The following is a 20881-nucleotide window of genomic DNA, read 5'->3' as shown; positions in this document are numbered from 1 at the left end:
TTAAGGTCCCCTTATCAGTCATCTTTAAAAAAAAAAAAAAGGAAACTTGGCCCCAACTGTGACAGTGTTAAGAGGGTGGGAAATCCTATCATGGTAATTGAAAGGTGGGGACTTGAATTGGTGATTAGATTGTGACGACTGCGCCCTAGCAATTGGATTAATAAATTGATGGTTTAATGGTGCTCATGGGTGTGGTTCTGATGACTTTAAAAGGAGCTGACTGAGAAACTTAGCTTGCTCTCTGCTCCACCATTCTTACCATGTGACATCCTGTATTGCTGCAGAGTCACACCCAAGAACAAGGCTCTCACTAGATGTGTTCCCTGGACTTTGGACTTCCTAGCCTCCAAAACTATAAGCAACAAATTTTGTTTTCTTATGAATTACCTAGTTCCAGTTATTATTTTGTTATAAGCAACAGAAATGGGCTAATACAACAAGTCACACTCACTCACTGATAGTGGGTCCCTACACTATTTAAATCCTTACCTCCCTCTTTCTCTAAGTTGAGTCAGACTGAGATAAATGCTCCTATGATATGACTTCACTAATCCTCTGGTTTCTCAACCTCAAGCCCCCATGCTTAGCTGTCAATTGCCATTACCTGGAAACCCCCCCCCCAAGAGTTTCAGGAGGGACTCAACCCAACGGAGCACAAGGGTGACACCATCTCCAGGTATATTAGTTTGTTTCTGTTGCTTATAACAAAATACTTCCAACTGGGTACTTCGTAAGAAAATGAAATTTTCTGTTTACAGTTTTGGAGGCGAGGAAGTCCAAAGTCCAGGGAATATATCTGGTGAAGTTCCTGGTGGTGGTTGACAGTGACACAGGAGTCTCACATGGCAGAATGACAGAGCAGAGAGAGACTAATCCGCTCACTTATTCTCCTTTTAAAGCCACCAGAACCACTCCCATCAGTCCAGGAGTGGATCAATCCATTAACGAGGGTACAGTTCTCACAATTCAATCTCACCTCTTCAAGGCCCCATCTTTCAATTACCATAATAGGATATTCCGTCCTCAACAGTTACAGTGGGAATTAAGCTTCTAGTATATGGACTTTGGGGGACACAATTCAATCCACTGCACCAGGCATCAGTCAGTGGGAAAGGGTATTTCTGATACTCATCACAGCGGTCTCCTGAGTTTAAGTCTCTCCACCACTGAACACAACAGATACTTTGCTTACTTGGATGGAGCAGAAATGTTGGTATAGGGTGGAAGAGAAGAAAGTTTGGTTTAATATGTTGCCAGAAAAGCATGTGTTGGAAACTTAATCCCCAATGCAGGAGTGTAGGGGGGTGGAGCTTACTGGGAGGTGTTAAGGTCATGAGGGCTCCACCCACATAAAGGGATTAATGCTGCTATAAAAAGGGCATGGGCTGTGAGTTTGGCTCTCTCTCACCCTGTCTGCCCTTGTGCCATGTGATGATACAGCAAGAAGGCCTTTACCAGATGCCAGCCTGTCAATCGTGGATTTCTCAGCCTCCAGAACCAGAAGCCAATATATTTCTGTTCATTATAAATTACCCACTCTCAGGTATTCTGTTATAGCAGCACAGAACAGACTAAGACAGTCTCTTTAGGTCTTTCTCACATCAAACAAAACATATTACGATGATGAAGGCAAGTGATCAATAGAATAAATCCTGCAGCCAGACTACTTGGATCCAAGTCATGTGATCCTGGGCAAGTTAGCTAACCTCTCTGTGCTTTAGTTTCTTCATCTGTAAATTGCGATAACAACACCTTCTTCACAGGGTTGTTGTACAAATTAAATGAGTTAATATCTGAACATGCTCAGGAGAGGTGGCTGACTCATAACGGACACGACACAAGTGTGTGTTGAGTGAGGTAAGCACATGTGCCCGGACAGCAGCCCTGGGGAGGCCCCACTGTCTATTCCATCTTCCCCAGCTGCTCCTCAGATGGAGGTAAGTGGTTCCTCTGACTGTTCCTCTGTATAAGAGCACTTCAAAGAGTTCATGGAAAAATAGAATTAAAATATAATACGAATCTTTCCATGAACGTTTTGAAGTGCCCTACTATTATATATTTAATGACAAAAAACTTGAGGACCAGGAAAATCGACTTGCAAAACTATTCCAATGGATTTGACTTTTTCACCCTCAAATCACCCTAAGACTCAGAATCCTCTCACTCAGATACTATAAAAATTTCCTGCAATGTGGTGTGGAGGTGAATGAAAAAAATAATCTGTGCACAATTTAGAAAGTTATCAATTTAGAATTCTCAGTATCAAGTTATGTGCTTCCTATTTCTGAAAACAAATATCTTTTAACTGTTTTAAGATTCAAGAAGTGTTACAATGTAAAAAAAAAAAAAAGTTGATAACACGATTTCCCCATCGACTGATCAAAGTATAAGAAAGCAAACAGTTTTTATCTTTTAAGTTATGGCATAAAAAAAAAAAAAAAAAAGAAGCAGATACAAAGCCCCAGGGTAACAAGTGCCTGGGAATATCTGTTTCTCCTCTAGTGAGGGTCTCCTTTGGCACAGATAGGGAAGGCCATTTACTTCCTCACTAGGAATACTGACACCACCGCAGTCTTAGAGCTCCATGAAACTTCTATAAGAATAGCTGGAAATTGAAAGAAGTTTGACAAATACAGCCTTATTTTTTCTAGAAATTATAACATGCCGCTACTGTTAACAACTGCTTGTTACAGGCTTCAAACCACTTCTGCATCTATCAGTCCATTTCATCTGCACAGGAGCATGGTGAGGGAGGTGGACCGATGCTCGTATCACTCCCACCCTGAGAGGAAGAATGCAGGAAGGTGCTGTACAAGCCTGTACACAGCAAAGATTTCAAATCCCACATTTCTTCCTGACATCACTGAATGTAATAATTCCATCTTCTGTTGATGCAACAGTTTGGTGCTTTCCACAAAACAGTTACTTCCCAACCAAGAACAATTCAGAAAGCACCCTGAATCTCATATGTGTGTCTTTGGAGTCAGTATTGTAGAGATGTTGTCATTGAACAGTATAACGTGCTTTGACTACCTCTCTCGGCAGTGCTCCAGCACTTCTTTTGGGCGAGCAGTAGGTGCTTGTAAGTGCTCAGGGACACGCGAGTGGTCTGGCAGTGTGGCACGTGTGCATGTGTGTGATCTCCACCTAAGGAAAACATTTCTGCTTCTCATCTACCAAGAGTACTAAGGAAGAAGGATTTCAGGACTCAAACTCTGCCAAAAGCCATTACCACTCCTAAAACTGACTTCAGCAAGAGCAACAAATACCACAGTCACACGAATTGCATCATGGGCCTTCTGTGGGAGGAGAGGTGGTGGTGGCACTGGGCGAGATGGGTAGAGGATGTGAGGTGTCATCATGTGAGGAAGAGGACTGAGGGTGTACTGTACCCTGTGATCCAGAGGGGGATGTTACCTGGCTGCAGACGGTCTTCACCTTGTGCAGTCTGTCCAGTGACTCCTGCGGATTCCCCAGATACTGCTGAAGCTCTGCATGCAAGATGCGCATTGAAAAGGGAACCATGGAGCCTGGAACCAAAATCCAAGTTGATTTTAGTTTGTTAATTTGTAAGTTTGTTTGCTGTAATTGCACGCTTTCCTACTTGGTGAAGAAGCTCTGCAGATGTCCTAGCAGCAGTGACAGAATCCTTGTGTACTCAGTAGAGTCAGCTATGAAATGTATGTTGGTTTTCTCCATCAAAAAGTACATCTAGACAGCTAAAGAAATATTAAAGAATACCTAAGTGTTATTTTCTCTTTTGTTTGGAGGAGGGGTTGGTGTCCACTGGTTTCATTCATTTTGTGATCGTTTCTGCATGATTACAGTATAGCTATAGAAGTAGTGGAAACTATACTGCAGTCATGGAGAAACGATCAGGAAATGAATGAAACCTGTGGAGACCAACCCCTCCTCCAAACAAAAGAGAGAACAGAACGTTTAGGTATTCTTTAACGTTTCTTTAGCAGAGGAAGCTCAAGCAGAAGACTGCTTAGGTGGGCCAGGTTCCCCAGAAGAAGCCCCTGCAGGGAGAATGTGTAAGCATTCAACTGGTTCTGAGAGCGCGCCCAGGGACTGGTGAGGTGTGGGGACAGCTGAGCAAGGGCACATCCCAAGCTTGCAGATGGGACTCCCACAGGATTCTGCGTGGGGACTCTGGAGCCTAAGGTCTGCCTCTGAGCTGTCCCAACCGGAGGCAAGGGAGATGGACCTGAAAACTCCACCTTCCAGGGCTGCCCGGGCTCTGCGAGTATCTGAGTGGAGGAGGGAAAAGGCACGAGAAACAAACTTGACAGCACCCACACAGGGCTGCATCATCTCTCAGGATAAGGGAACTTTTTGTTAATATTATGTTTTCTTTTAACATGATTTGGATTTGACCTGTGAAACATATACTAAGTACATAAAGACCAACAAAACAACCATATAGCCTGTACTGGCTATAAATGAGGAAAGAACATGGAAATGCCAGCAGAGGCAATCATGCAGATTCAGTAACGGACTTTTAGAAACTGGCCTAGGCAGTTAATATTTGGATCTGAAATACAGTTTGGATGATGGTCAGAAAACAGCTGTGTGACTTCTGCAAGCCACTTAACCTCTCTGTACCTCAATCCGTACATCTGTCTATCCATATATCATTACTGAGGGTGTACTGTAAACCACACTAAGATGAGCTTTATGTCTTGTTTCTCTTTATCTTGAAAATTTTATAATTTTGATTGTTAATTTTTTGAGGATTTTGCATCTATGTTATGAGACATACTGGTCTACAGTCATCCTTTACTGTAAGATCTTTGCCTGGTTTTGGTGTTAGGGTAATGCTGGCCCCACAGAATAAGTTAGGAAGTGTTCCTCTGCGGAATATAGACGTAAAAGTCCTTAACAAAATTATCAAGTCAAACACAACAAAATTGAATCTAATGAAAAATTAGCAATCAAAAACAACAACATATAGAAAGAATTACACGCCATGACCAAATAGGATTTATTCCAGGTGTGCAAGGATGGTCCCACATTCAAAAATCAATTAGTATAAAGGAAGAGAACAGAGAGCTGGAAAACAGAGCCTCACAAATACAGCTGACTGATCTCTGACAAAGGAGCAAAGGTAATTCAACGGAGAAAAAACAGTTTTTCAACAAATGTTCTGGGACAACTGGACATTAAAATGGAAAAAAGTGAATCTAGACACAGACCTTACACCTTTCACAAAAAATGAACTCAAAATGGAAAACAGACCTAAATGTACAATGCAAAAACTATAAAACTTTTAGAATAGAACATAGGAGAAAATCTAGGTGGCCTGGGTTTGGTGATAACTGTTTAGAAACAACGACAAAAACACAATCCATGAAAGAAAAAGTTGATAACTTGGACTTCATTAAAATTAAAAACTTATGTTCTGTGAATGACACTATTAAGAGAATGAAGAGACAAGAAATAGACAGGAAGAAAATATTTGCAAAACACCTATCTGATAAAAGACTTGTACCCGGCATATATAAAGAATTCTTAAAAATGCACAGTAAGAAAACAAACAAAAAAACCCAATTAATGGACAACAGATCTGAATAGACATCTTACCAATGAAGATATACGAATGACAAAAAAGCACACGAAAAGATGTTCACATCATATATCATTAGGGAAATGCAAATTAAAACAATGAGATACCACTACACACCTATTGGAATGGCTAAAAATCCCAAACACTGACAATACCAAATGCTGGTGAGGATATGAACCAACGAGAACTCTCTTCATTGCTCACAGGAATGCAAAGCGTTGTAAATGCTTTGGAAGACGCTTGGCAGATACTTAAAAAGTTATCATACTTTACCGTAAAATCCAGCAGTCACACTCCTAGGTATTCACCCAAAGGAGATGAAAAATTATGTCCACACAAAAACCTGCACAACAATGTTTATAGCAGCTTTATTCATAACTGCCAAAACTGGAAACAACCAAGGTATTCTTCAATAGATAAGTGGATAAATAAGCTACAGTACATCCATACAGTGGAATATTATTCGGTGATAAGAAATGTACTTACTATCAAACCAGAAAAAGACAGGTAGGAACCCTAAACACATATTCTTAAGAGAAAGAAGCTAGTCCAATTTCAACTATATGACCTTCTGGAAAAGGTAAAACTATGGATACAGTAAAGAGATCAGGAGTTAACAGGGGTGGGGTGTGGGTGGGGATTAATACTCATATGGATTAATATGAGGATTAATATGAGCACAGAGGATTTTTAGGGCAGTGAAGCTAACCTATATGACAGTAGAATGGTGGACACATGACATTATGCATTTGTCAAAACCCACAGAATGTACAACACCAAGAGTGAACCCCAATGTAAACTATGGACTTTAATAATAACATACCACACTAACTTTAATAAATGTACTAAACTAATGCAAGATGTTAATAGGTGTTCATAAAAACTGTGTATAAGAGGAAAGAGTATATATGGAACTCCCTGTACTAGCTGCTCAATTTTTCTGTCAACTAAAAAAAGAGCAGATAAATCCAACTGCATATAGAAATTAGTGTACCATAAAGATGGCATCACCAAAATACTGGAAGGAAAATGGAGATTTATTTATTTACTTATGGCAGCTGGCTGGTATGGGGAAGGACTATGTTCTTGGGATGTAAAACTGGAACTTAAAATATTTTTGTTCTTAGAAATATTATTAAACATAGTGGCCAGCAGTAGTTAAAATGGTAATATTAACACTCTATTCAAGGTAAATTTAAGGGTTAAATAGGCTTTTGTGGGCTAAGGACCTAACTAGGTACAACCTTAATTCTACAGAAAATGCTTTCCAAGTACTAACTACTGAACTTTTGGAATACAACTGTCTAGAGCATGTGGTTTGTTTGCACAGTTAAACCATAGAAAAGTGGTCTATAGTTTGATGAACGTTATAAAAATGTCATTTTCTATATATGTGTAGCTTCAAAGTCCACAACTCTGAATGAAATATTTCCAGCCTAAAGAGAAAAAAAAGCAGATTAAAAAGGAATGTCATTTTAATTAACTACATATGCAAGCTGGAGGAGACAGATTTCAATACATTTTGGAGAACAGTTATATGTACAAGGTGAGCTCAAATAGGAAAGCCTATTGAACCTAAAACCTTGCTCCTCAAAGTGTATCTTTGACCAGCTTCAATTTTATCACCTGTAACCTTGTTAGAGATGCAGAATCTCAGGCCCCACCCAGACCTGCACTTGGCTAGGTCCTCCATGATTTGCATGCTCATTGACAACTGAGCAGCCCTGCTCCAAACCATTACCTTACTGATGTGAAATTCAGACTTACTAACCCAAGGTTACCAGGGAATATCATTTATATTTTTGTAGCTATATCTCAAAGGGCATATCCAAGTTCATTAGGGTCAAATTAAAACAAGTAATTAGTACTGTGTATTCAGTATAATTGTGTATCATGCAAGAAAATGTCCCTCTTTAGGGCCGGCCCCGTGGCTCACTTGGGAGAGTGCACGCTGGGAGCGCAGCAGCGCTCCAGCCGCGGGTTCGGATCCTATATAGGGATGGCCGGTGTGCTCGCTGGCTGAGCACGGTGTGGGCGACGCCCAAGCCAAGGGTTGCGGTCCCCTTACCGGTCACAAAAAAAAAAAAAAAAAAAGAAAATGTCCCTCTTTAGCTATATGACCACTTTGTTTCCTTGCTGTCCCTCACCCTTTTAAAAACAATGCAGACATTTAAAGACTGTATGGGGCAGAGGAGAGGAAAGTGAGGAAATGCTGCCGAGTCCCCCAACTTTTTACTGAGGACTGTGGGGAATCTTGGGAGCCAACCACTGGAGCCCCCCACATACCTTGGCTCTGCACGGGAACTGAGAGTGCATCAGGGTGACTGAGGCTGTCTTACATCTCACGTGTGCTCAGAGGAGCTCCCACTGCTACTGCTTTTTGGAGGGAGAATATACTTGTGAACAAGATTTACCCATTTCTTCCTTGAATTTGGGGGACATGTTGAATAAAATCACAAATAAAACTAATATTAATATAGAATTCTTTCAGAATTCAGTTTTACCATGTTTTAAAAAAAGAAAATTTTAACACGTTATTTTTAAGAATGCTAACAAGCCCTCTCCTTCCCCCCATGTAACAGTTAAAAAGGGAACAACACTGTTCCTCTGCTCCTCAGGGCTTGCCGTCCCTCTGGTCCCTTTGTTTTAATTTCCACAACTGGAATTCACTGCCATGTCTTCTGAACAAGGGAAGCTCTTCGTGGGAAGCTCAACTCCAGCAGCAGTGAGCAGGTGCAGGAGGACGGGTGGCAGCTTCAGGCTGTCTCTGATGTGGTCGGGGTCAAGATTGAGGTCAAGGTCAAGGTCGAGGATGGGAGACTCAATCACCTGTGGTTTTGGCTTCACCACCTTCACCAGCCCAGGGCGAGCCCCAGCTCCGAGTGGACAGTCCCTACATGTGGCCAAGTCCATGTGGACCATGGAGGCACATCTGCCCAGGGGATAGAGGGGGAGCCTGTGCCCCTGGGCATGGTTGCAGTTGCTCTAGAGGTGGTGGGGAGCAGCCATGATGGTGGGCCTGAGGATGTGCACATGGACAGTCAGAGAGTACGGTGGCAGAAGCCAGGGCAGCTACGACTGCTACCCAGTAGGAAATTACAGTAGCAATTACAACAGCTGAGACGAGGCCCACACACACCTTGCAGATACACAAGGATAATGCTCCTGACCTGGGACTGTCCTTCCCAATGGCTGTGTTTATAAAAGACTTGGAGCTGAACTGAAACATCTGTTTTAGTATTTCAACTTCTAATTTTGAATTTAGCTCTCAAGGTAGCTTGTTAAAGACTTTTTAGAAAGCTCCATGTGTTTTGTAAGATTTTTCTCCCATTTAATGACAAATTCTGGGACATTTGTAGAGTTTGGCTATTTTTCCTTTTACCACTTTTTCAGTTTCGGATCTCAAGATTATTGGTTCTTGAAAAAAAAAAAAAAAGATACAATCAGAAGAATGACAAGTTTGGCCAGACTGATTTTTTAAAAATTAATGTACATCTAGGAACATTTGAAAAACCCGTATGCAGTGTCCTCCGTGGTCAGGAAGCAGTTTCCGACAGCACCTGTAGAGATCGGCGTCGAGAACGTGATGACTCAGAGGCGTTTTGTACTCAAGATCACCACCTTGATTGTGTGAGAAGCTTCTTGAAAATGTCTGTAAATGTCAATTTTCTCATTACCAGAAGAAAAAAAGTATTCCGTTGTGTCTCAGGTAGCATGTTTAGGATGCCCTTCGTGAAAGAGATTTAAAAAGATGAAACTGAAAACAGAAAAAGCAAACAACTCTGGGGAACTCTGGGTCCCCTGGTTCCCTTGGAGGGTGATTGATTCCTCCTGCTCAGACCTTCAGTCCAGGTGGAAAACCCAAGCCTACAGGAGCTGCCACGAGCGCTGCAGCAGGTAAAGGAAGGCTGTCTCTGCTCCGCGTGTACAGTTGCTTATTCAGCAAACAAACACTGCCTGCTCCCGAGTCATCAGAACCTGCCAATGCATGCCAAGGGTGCTGCACCCGACTGTCGCTGGGAACTTCTGCAGCCCTGCATCCTGCACAGCCACAGCACTGGAGCTCGCGCCAGCGACTGCTTACACGTCTTCCCTGGCACTGGCGGCTGGGAATTGCGCTCTCCCCAGCAGACACAAAGAGAAAGGAAGACAGTGGTGACACAGGGCCAGCACAGTTTCTCCCTTAAACATGGCGTCGTCACTTGTGACTCTTAGAAGTACTCGGACCAAAGCCAAAACTGAAGTAGAAAAACGCTTCCTCCTGGTTTATTAACTTGTATCACTGTTTCAGGTCTGGTATAGGTTAAAAATCTTTAAGAAAAATCAAGAGGAAAACACATCCACTCAGCTCATAAGAAAGAGAAAAATGAAGGGAATTAAATCAGGAGGAAAAAACACCACTTCCTAGAAAAAATATGTAGTTCATAGAATTAAAACAAGAAACAGAATCAGCTGGAAAAACAGTCTATTAATTCTAGGTTGAACGCGTTAATTTATCAGACATGTATTCAGCAAGTTTTAGGTGCTAAACACAGGCTAGGCACTGGATACACAAAATGAAGGAGGCGTGGTCCTCAAGGAAACCGTTCATCCCATCTCTTCAATGAAACACAGATGCTGCAGTGATGTAACTCACACTTCTGTCTGTTTTAAAGAAATGCACATAAAAGACCTTTAAACTGATTCTCTGGGTCTGGCCAAACCCAGCCTCTCTCTGTCTCTGAAAAGCTACACAGAGAATCTCAGTGAAATCCTTCATGCTGAGGGCAGTTGTCAGGATTGTTATAAAATATGCAAGGCTCTTGTGCTAGCCCTGAGGCCTGTCTCTCTCCTGCAGAAAGTGTCTTGGAAAAAAACGGGGCGGGGGGGGGAGGGCTAGTCAAAATCTGAAAGAAAGACTAATTCTTAGTGGATCTGTTTTTCTAGAAGATTCCCATGTATAGTCATGACCTGCCAAAATCTAGGTTGGAATAAATACTGCAGAAGTATTCTCATTAATCATTTAGAAAACGCTGAATGAAAATACTCCTACAAAATTTATTTCAGACAGTCCCCTGTAGTGCTGAAAATCCATTCTGTCACTACAGAGTCAGAAATGTTCCAGAAATTAACCAGGCCTTGGTGCTGGGCTGTGAAAAGTGAAAGCAAAGGGGGATACATTTTACTAAACTTTAGCAGGTGTGCCACTTTTTCAGGAGGCACAGAACCTTTCTGTAGCATAGGGAGCGGATACATACTCTGCCACTGGCTGTTCGTGCTGGGTGGCTGCATCCTCTGGAGTGTCGTGCCATCTGCAAGCTAGGATGGGGAAATGCAGATGAGGCCAGGCTTCGGTGAGGCCTGAGTGGGATGCTGATGCCATCTAGACCTCGCTGAAGGATGCCACCGAGCCCCCGCCCAACTGTCACAGGCTTACTCTTACTTCCATAAGGCACAGAATCAGAAGTCTGACTTGGCCCCTGGTCTTTTTCCAGTTATGAGGACACTTAGCTGGGATGACTGCTTTGTATTTCCTTCCCTGTACACCTTCCCTCTGTCTCTGCCTGTCTTGGTGGGTCCTACCCCATCCTGACTTCAGTGGGAACTGTGGAAAGCTGTGCTTCGGTTACCTCTTTTGCTGCTCTGTGTGAGCATGTGCCTGACCAAGAACACAGTACTCTCTATGCCCACAACCTTCAACAAAGCCATCTTCAACTTCAATGCTGCATTTGTATATAAATTTAAAAAACACACAGAAAACCCTAAGAAAAAATACCTTAAATATTTATTATTACTTTTTAAGATCTCAGTTGGCTTTAATTCAATTCTAGAATTGGGCAACACTTCCATAAAATAGAATAAATGTTCCTAAATATTTATTATTTAAACAGTTAATTCAACTAAAGTTTCCAGAGTGATGGACATAAAGACAACCTCAGGAATGGATCACGCCACCCCAGTGCAATGAGTTTAACACGGTCCTGTCTGATACAGGCATGACTTTAGTTGCGCTCACTGAATGGCGAAGGCCTGTATAACTGCACAATTTTTTTTTTTTTTAAAAGATGACCGGTAAGGGGATCATAACCCTTGACCTGGTGTTGTCAGCACCACGCTCTCCCAAGAGAGCTAACCGGCCATCCCTATATAGGCATCTGAACACATGGCCTTGGTTTTATCAGCATCACACTCTCCCAAGTGAGCCATGGGCCGGCCCTCACTGCATAATTTTTTGTCTAATGTTAAGAGGGGCTTCATTTGTGTGTTCTAATGGAACCCCCAAATGAAATTTTCCATATCTTTATGGTTTGTTTTAAGAAAAGACTAGAAATGAAAAATTCCATAAAAATGATGAGCCGAGTGAAAAGTGGTAAGATTAACTGGTGAGTGAGATTAACAAATGAGTACAGTAGTAATGACGCGTCCAGTGGTAAGCAATCAGGAGTCCTAGGACACGTAATGTGGACTGCAGATCTCACTTAAGCAGAGCCTGTGGACTCCAAGAGGTGAATTAATTTTGTCATGGAAAACAGAATGAATCGTTTGAAATTTTATGCTGAACTTTTAATTCTGAGCTGCCATGTACGGTTATGTGTTGGTAAAAAAAAGTTTCAGAATTTGGTTTGAGAACTAGAAACATGAATTTCCTGATTCTGGAGGGACAGTAGAAAAAGACTATAAGACCCAGTGACAATTTACCTTTATGTACTCAGAGGAGTAGACAGTTGATGGGAGGGCAGAGAGGTAGAGAAGTGTTTGTCCCATCACTTTTAGTTTGACTTGATGGTAATCCATAAGGATTAAGTTCTGAAATAAGATTTCACATGAAATCATTATGGTTCTAAAAACTCAAACTCAACACACAGATCTGAATTTTGTATTAGAAGAGACACTGCATTTCTTAAACATATTGAAGATAATCAAAACCTGCTTTATTTCCAATGGAAAGTCTTTTGGCCTCAAGTTTTTCCTCCAGTTGCTTGGAAAACTTGAGTGAACTAACTAATGCAGAGCAGTACTTTGGAAATTCAAAGCATGATGTAAGTTTTCCAGTGCTCACTATCATCACGCAAATTCCAAACAACAGATTACAAAGATGGTGGTTAGGGGTTTGGGAAAATTTAACTGTTCTACCAGAGGCTGAAATTAACTATGTCAGGAATGGACATTTCATTTTTTTTTTTTTTTTTAAGATAAAAATATAGTGAATGCATACAACACGAAATGAATCCAAATATAATCTATGGAAATTTGTTAATAATAATGTATCAATACTGCTTCATCAATTTTAACAAGTGTACTATACCAAAATGTTAATTTAAAAAATACAATGAATGATCTAGTAATATTATCCACAGTTATAGTACCTGTTAACATTTCTCATGAATACAAATCCTATAGTGGGAGAAAATTTGTTATAGTGTAATAATTACAAAATCAAAAATAATTTAATTAAAAGAAAATTAAAGAAAGAAGGCTATTACAGGTTGAGTATCCCTTTTCTGAAATGCTTGGGCATAGAAGTGTTTTCAATTTTGGATTTTTTCTGATTTTGGAATATTTGCAGAACATATACTGGTTGACCCACCGTAATCCCAAAATCCAAAACCTGAAATTTAATGAGCATTTCCTTTGAGTGTCATGTCAGCCCTCAAAAAGTTTTAGATTTTGGACTATCTCAGATTTTGGGCTTTCTGATTAGGAATGTTCAACCTGTACAAGCACATGAATGGCTCTCAAAAGAGACACAGTGTATAGGATTTTGGAAAGGCATTTTTATTTTTATTTTTTATTTATATATTTATTTTTAAAGATGACCGGTAAGGGGATCTTAACTCTTGACTTGATGCTGTCAACACCACGCTCCCCCAAGTGAGCTAACCAGCCATCCCTATATAGGGATCCAAACCCGTGGCCTTGGTGTTATCAGCACCACACTCGCCCAAGTGAGCCACGGGTTGGCCCCGGAAAGGCATTTTTAAGCCCTAACATGAGTAGTAATTTTGATGTTGTCAATGATAAAGACAAACAGACAAAAATAAAAACACTGTTCATGCTGGGAAAAGGCTGGCCCACTAGGACCTTGCCAGTTCCTTCCTGCCCCACTTGGAGGTGGGAAGGCAGGAGGCCCCCAGGGAAGGCTGCACATTCCCTAGGGGTGCCACCGCGACAGGGGAAGTGAATAGCTGAGGAGTGTGGGGAGACTGCAGATTATGTGGGTGGAGATCCCAGGAAAACGTGTGTCAAACCGATCGCGCATCCCATTTCATTCCCATTAAAGACAGCTAAAGCAGCAGGTGGCTTAGGAACTCAGCCTTCAACTAGTAAGCACAGGGGATTCTGCAAGGCTGCTCGGAGCTCTTTGCAGCTCCAGGTGAAGAGATGCATGTCAGCTACCATACAGACCTTACTTCTAATAATGTACTTCCTAGAGCAATTTCCACACCCAGTAGACGGTCTGAACAACTGTGGTTTGTACAAAAGGCTTCAGGAAGCTGTGTGGTAGATGCCTTCACTTGTCTCAAACTACTTGGCACAATCCCAACAACACAGGCATAATTAGTTTGTATTATTATTCCTGATATAATAGTACATGGAATCAAGAAGCAGATACTCCTAAAATGTGTTACACTGCAAATAAAAAAAGGTTATGTTGGTATTTTTAAATTAGAATTTTTCCCCCAGAGTTGGAAATAATATTTCCCAGAATGGGAGAAGATATTTCCAAAACACATAACAGACAAAGGATTAAACACCTAGAATAAAGAAAGAACCTCAACAAATCAATAACAGAAAGTTAACCCAATAGAAACCCAAGCAAAGATTAAGAAAGAGTGAATCCCTGAAGTGGAAATACCCACAGAGAAAGGACACTTGAGATGTAAGTTAGGACAGGCAGCAGAATTTCAGACCCACCAGGTCAAAGTCTAACAATATTTACCGATGAGCAAGTAGCAAAACAAAAACTCTCATAAACTGTTTTTTGGGAATGGAAATTAGCTACTTAAGAAAGCAATTTGGCTGTTTCTTATAAAACTGAAAATGCAGACTCCATGCAACTTAGCAATGCCACTTTTAACTTACATCCCAGAGAAACTCTTGAGCATGGGCACAAAGAGAAGGATGTTCATAACGTCACTGTTCATAATAGCCAAGAATTGGAAAGGTACTAATTGATCATCCTTATGGACATGAACAGATACGAATAATGCTAAGTGGGAAAAAAATAAAAAATGCATAGAATTCTCCATATATGTACGTACTTCTCTGTGTGTATGTATACGTGTGTGTATTAGTCTGTTTCTGTTGCTTATAACAGAATACCTAAAACTGGGTGATTTATAAAGAAATGAAATTGATTTCTTACAGTTTTGGATGCTGAGAAGTCCATGGTCCAGGGGACACATCAGGTGAGGGCCTTCTTGTGGGTGGGAACTCTCTACAGGGTCCTGCAGCGAGGCAGGGTGTCATATGCTAAGAATGGACTGAGCAAGAGAGCTAACCCTCTTACTCGCTGTCCTTATAAAGCCATCAGTCCACAGCCATGACAACCCATTAACCCATCAACCCATTACTCCATGAATGAATCAATCCATTCATGAGGATGTAGTCCTCATGACCCAATCACCTCTTCAAGGACCCACCTTCCACCACCATATTGGGGGTTGAGTTCCAGCATGAGCTGGGGGACATTCAAACCACAGCAGTGTGGACAAAGTGAAGATATAAAAGATAACTTGGAAAGATACTCAAAAATTCATGATTGTGACTGCTTGTGGGAAGGGATGGATGGGGAGGAGATTCACAGGCTTCTCCATCAGTAATGGAGACTTTCATTTATTACAAAAATAGTGTGAAGCAAATATGAAAAAGTGTTAATATTTGTTAATTGTCTGAGTGTTTAATAAAAAATTTCATTTTTTGTTGAGCAAAGAGTAGATTCAGCCAGGGAGGTATCCCAAAACAGCATTTCTCAAAAGTGGCAGAACAGGTGGACTGAAATAAAGTAAACAGCTTTTTAAAAAAGCCATTCAAATAGCAATAAAAGTAAAATAAAAGTAAATAGTAAATAGATGTGAATGACACAGAAAAATCAAATATCTGAACCTGCACAAATCATTCAATCTGGACACAACGGTGACCTCCTGTGTAGCTAGTTTAAAGAGCATGCTACTTGAACTGTAAGTAGAACTCACAGATAGGGGACTTCTATTTGAAAATCAGAGAAATACAAATGGGAAAGACAACCATAGATATGCTTATCTTTGTCTCTGTTCCCGGAAACAAGGGAAACAACTGATACTTGGTATCACTATGCAACTGAAGTTCAGTTTTTATAGATAAGACAGAGGCTAAGGGCAAGTTTTTTCCAAACTATTTTTATTCTTGTTTTGACATCTTCAACCAACATGACCAACACAGATCACCTGGATTTCCTGAAGTTACATGACGACAGACAGAGGAGCCAGCTGCCAAGTTTAACATGTCAAGTCTTAGGTGACTAAAGCTGCACAGGCCTTAGGCGTGTCCTGGAGGGATGCAGGGAACTTCCAGTTAGTGAGAAGATGTGGACAGTCTGCTCACAACCCCTCCTGGCTGGTTTCTAACACTGAATCTGGGCTCTGAATGATTCCCTCCCTTCTGTGGTACGAGGCCTGAGGACACGCGGATGCAAACAACTTCTAACTTGTGCTCTGGGCCTTGCATCCCAGGGATGGATCCAGGGTACGAGAGGGAAAGAGCAACAAGAGGAGCAGGAGAAAGGACAGGCAAAGGGGGACAGAGAAAAGAGTAACTGGAGGAGCACCCGGGTCAGAGTCGGGGTCTCAGACCTCAGCTACACAGAGTGTCGAGATGGATGTGTCCCTGCTCTGTCCTCACTGCTCTTCTTGTGAACAGCAGACTAGAAGACAGCATTGAGTGTCAGGACACAAATCTGACTGCCCTCAGAGGGCAGCTGACAGTGACTGACTGGAGTTGCTAGAAATGTCTGAGAGAGGTATCCACCACAATACTGTTCCTTTCTTGGATGAAAATTTAAAAAAACTATGATTTTTACATAAGATTCTTTACATGTCTTGTTATAAATATTCTGAATGGGTAGAAATTACGCTCTATATTCAAATGACATATATTAAAGCTCATTCATAAAAGTTATTTGTACAGTTATAGCTTCCTTTTTAAAAAACATTTTAATGACTCGCTTTGCTTATATATTGCAAGCTAAAATAAACTATATGAATCAAAACTTCACATTTATGCTTGTTATACCACAAAATGAGAAGGAAAATTAATAACATTCAGCACTTTATTGTGGATGAATGTTAGCACACTTTAGCTAAAATATACATACGATTTATGTTTACTTCCTAATTTAAATTAGCTGCTTAATGATGCATGGCTACTATCTTCTCTTTATCCATATCCCAATGCAATTTAGTTGCAGGCAGAATCAGAAGCATACTTTCTACTCTGCATATCCTTAGAGAAAAAAGTCCCCAAAGTGGAGAGGAAGGACGACAGGTAGTTCTGTACCTGGACCCAAGTATTTTACTCTTTAGCTCAAAGGATGCTCAGGGTCATCTCCATCCAACTTCTCTCCCTCAGGGCGAGTGAACAGTGCAGCGGGGTCCTCAGCACATTACAGGATGGGACACACCAGGGGACGCGAGGCATTCGCGATGGGACAGGGAAGAAACCAGTGAGGAGTGGGAGGTTTTCATTTGGCCACCACAGGAAACATCTGCCTTTTAGTCTTATTCCTTCTTAAACACCTGTCATAAATTCAGAAGCAGCTGTTGTATGGATAGTCATTTGGAATCTACAGTTCACATGGACCTCAATAGGAAAAGAATCCAGAGCATTTCATGCAGTTGTGCGCTTCAGGGTACCTGGTAGTTTAGAGCCATTAAGATATGGGCCTGTGTGCTCAAAGTTCTGAGTTTTTTGTTAGCAGCAGACAAAACACTATCAAAATCAGCTGCCAATCTCCATGTCTAGGCAGAGCCCAATGGACATGGGGCCAGCCTCCACCGTGGAGGTGACAGGCAGGAAGGAGCAGGGCAGTGGAGCCAGGCAGAGTGGGAAGAGACATGCTGAAGGGAACACGGCAGCTCCTTCTACAAAATATGGGAACAGTCATCTCTTGACTACCAACGCTACCAGTCGTAACTAATTAAATAGAAACATCCCGATTTCCCCATGATGTCTTTGGTCTTTCCATCTAACTCCTTTTCATCAGGACTATTAAGAAGAGACAAAGACTCACTCCTCTTGTTGGGCTGGACGTTTGCTCACTGCCTTACATGGAAAGGATGACCTTGAAATGGCTAGAAAGCATAGACAGAAAGGAAAATGACAGAATCAAGGAAACCAGTTAATTTACCAGACAGAGATGTATCCCCTGAAAAACCAGGATGGCTGCCTCTCTCCAAACGCTGGGGAGGATGTGGGAACCCCCCACTGTGCAGTCCACATGAGGGAGGAATGTGGATGAGAGAAAGGATGGGAAAAAACCTCCTCCTCAGTGATGGTGCTCACGACTGGCTGAGCAGCTTCCTGACTGCAGTACAGGAAGAGAAAGATCCCAAAGAAGGAGTTGAGCTCATGACAGCAACCAGCCAGACCCCTCGGGAGCATGTGCCCTGGTCAGCAGGTGAGGCCAGCGAGGGGGTCTTGATAAAGCCCCTGGGACCCCACGTCCCCTGGCGTGTGGAAAGCGAGTGGGACTCGACAGGTAACTGAGAGGGTAAGAAGTTTCACAAATGAAGGCCTGGAGTCCTCCAGCCATGGATAACAGTGGTGTTGCAAGTCTGCCCACCCAATCAAGGCAACCCAGTCAAGACAACCTCTTTATTTTATGCCTTCTTTTAGGTATTAAAACTCATCTTTTCCATTTTTTTCTATTCTTCAGGTATAAATTCCCTTAGTCAGAAGAAAAAAACAATTTTAATATTAGTGAGGCTAAAGGTCGAAAAGCACCCCATACTAAAAATGATAAAAATCGTCCTTCAGTTCCGGGATCACTTAAGGTAAGACAGACTAATTCCTACCAACCCTATTCCATGAAAGATAAAGATGATGAAGAATAAAGCACTGACAATTAAAAAAGCTTACTCTGTCCTTTCCTATATCCCATTCAAAGAAACAGGATCTGAATTTTAAGGAAAAAATAACACAAATAGAAGTTGAAAAATTTGTTTTTACTTCTAGCCTTCTTAGCTAATCAATTTACTTTCTAACATTAACCAAGTTAAATAAGTTGTTGATTTAATTTTTTTGAAACTTCTTCAGCAATTATCATCTTTATTATTAATCAGGTCTTTGTACTCTCTTGTACTGTTATTATTTTGTATTTTCTACCTTCAATTAGGCTCTATGTTTCCTGACAACCAGGGCTGCGCTTTGTAGCTTCACGGCTGCATCCAACAAATGCCGCCCAGATGATCTTACACGTGAATGGCAGTATTAGAATCTAACATGCATTACTAACGAACTGAGCAAAGAAAAAGAGAAACAGCAAATGCTGTGATCACTACGTGCCAGCCATTGTTCTAAGAAGCTTACATATATGACATCCTTTAATCTTATGACACCCTAGGAAGTAAGTAGGACTACAATCCCTGTGTTGCTGACAAGAATACTAGGACACAGGGACATTAAATAACTTGTCTGGGACATGCGGGCATAGTGGAGAAGCCAGGCTGAGACTGGAGAAGCCTGGCTGTGAAGCACAGGCTTTCACAAATGTGCTGACACTGCCTCTCAAGAGACAGCCTTCTAAGACCGTCTTCCTTCCAGCATGAACAAGGAGGGGTTCCAAACATGTCTGTAAGGGTCTCTACGCCAAGGTTACTAGTGCTGCAGAGGCACCCGTAACCGGCCCTTTTCCTTCCTCAATTCTTCCTTCTTGCCACTCTGCTGGAACTACCCTATGCCCGTAGTCCAGTGTTTGCCAAACAATGGTCATGACTGTGACCCACTCGTGGGTTGTAACCAGATTTTTAAAATAAATTAAGTAAGAATAGAGACTAATAGAAAATATCTTACTGTGCTCCATGTGGTAAGGATGAGTGTTGTTTCATGAATGCTTCTGTTTCATTTACATGCATATATATGTACTAGGTCTTGATATAAAATTATTATTATTATTTTTTTTTTTTCGCGACCGGCACTCAGCCAGTGAGTGCACCGGTCAGTCCTATATAGGATCCGAACCCGCGGCGGGAGCGTCGCCGCGCTGCCAGCGCAGCACTCTACCAAGTGCGCCACGGGCTCGGCCCTAAAATTATTTTTTAATATGAAGCAGTCCACCACCCAGTCCCTGCCCCAAATCACTGCTTTGACAGGTGCTTGGCAAGTAGTTGTTATGTGAACAATGAACGCACAGATGACTACTTCTAGGTCGGCATATTCATGAAACTGGGCGAGCTCATTCTGTAAGTCAAGGCTTGTTGCTAGGCTATTTATTTAATTTTTCAGGACTGGGTAATAAGAAAAAACTGAGGATACTTAATTACGTATAAATCAAAGAAAAGCAGAGCACGATACACGCAAAGCAACAAGTATTAAACACCACTGCCTTACCTCTGCGCCCAGGATACACGTGAGGGTAGTATTCATAATAAAGATCGGGCTGATCTAGATTTCCAAAGGGCTCAAACTCCATGTCAGCATTCTGGAAAAGTCCCAGCTTCACCAGTAGTGCCAGTCTCACAAACCAAAGCTAAAAACACAAAATGTAATTGAAACAATAGGTTACCTATACATAACAAGTTCAGAAACTCCTATTCCTTATTCACTTGGTACCAGAGCTTGATTTATAATGCACTAGAGCACGGGCTAAACTGACTTCCTATCTTTGCACACTTGCATAACCACGTGTTTATAAAAATACTCCTGAGCTTAATAGTAACAATGTAAACAACTTTATTTGATTCAATTTAATTCAACAATATTTACGGGGTGGTGGTGGTGGTGTGTGTGTCTGCAAAGCACTATGCTAGGCATTATGAAGATAAGAAAACACAACCCTTCCTCAAAGGAGCACATCATCTAGTTGGGCCGGGGAATGGCAGTGGAAGTGAGAGAGGAGGGGACAGCAGGGGAGGTCGGGCACAGGCTGTGGATAGACAGGTGGTGTCTGAGACTAAACCAAAGGATACAGAACTTGAAGGCTACAGGCTCAGGAAGGGCCTGCAGGTGTAGGGAACGGAACGAACAAAGGCACCGAGTGACGGTATGCCTTGTGCGTGCACACAGCAAACTCCAAGTGGCCAGGTGCAGGGTACATTTAGGAAAGTGGTGGGAATCCAATTAAAGAGCTACAGAGTC

The 20881-nt window shown here is 41.7% G+C and overlaps 1 protein-coding gene across 3 annotated transcripts in view; it reads right to left on the bottom strand.

Annotated features, from left to right (window-relative positions):
• TRAPPC12 (trafficking protein particle complex subunit 12) overlaps window positions 1-20881 on the bottom strand; it is a 91431-nt gene that overhangs the window by 28867 nt on the left and 41683 nt on the right. For all 3 annotated transcript variants that reach the window (XM_063078106.1, XM_063078105.1, XM_063078108.1), the window contains 2 exons: window positions 20135-20273; window positions 3418-3530 (listed from right to left, as the gene is read on the bottom strand). In XM_063078106.1, coding sequence (XP_062934176.1) covers window positions 3418-3530; window positions 20135-20273 — 252 coding nt within the window. The remainder of the gene's footprint in view (window positions 1-3417; window positions 3531-20134; window positions 20274-20881) is intronic.

This window comes from Cynocephalus volans, chromosome 14 (genome assembly GCF_027409185.1).
Source record: "Cynocephalus volans isolate mCynVol1 chromosome 14, mCynVol1.pri, whole genome shotgun sequence".
NCBI lineage: Eukaryota > Metazoa > Chordata > Mammalia > Dermoptera > Cynocephalidae > Cynocephalus > Cynocephalus volans.
Note: the sequence above shows the minus strand (reverse complement) of the source record. Positions and strands in the feature narration are given on the sequence as shown.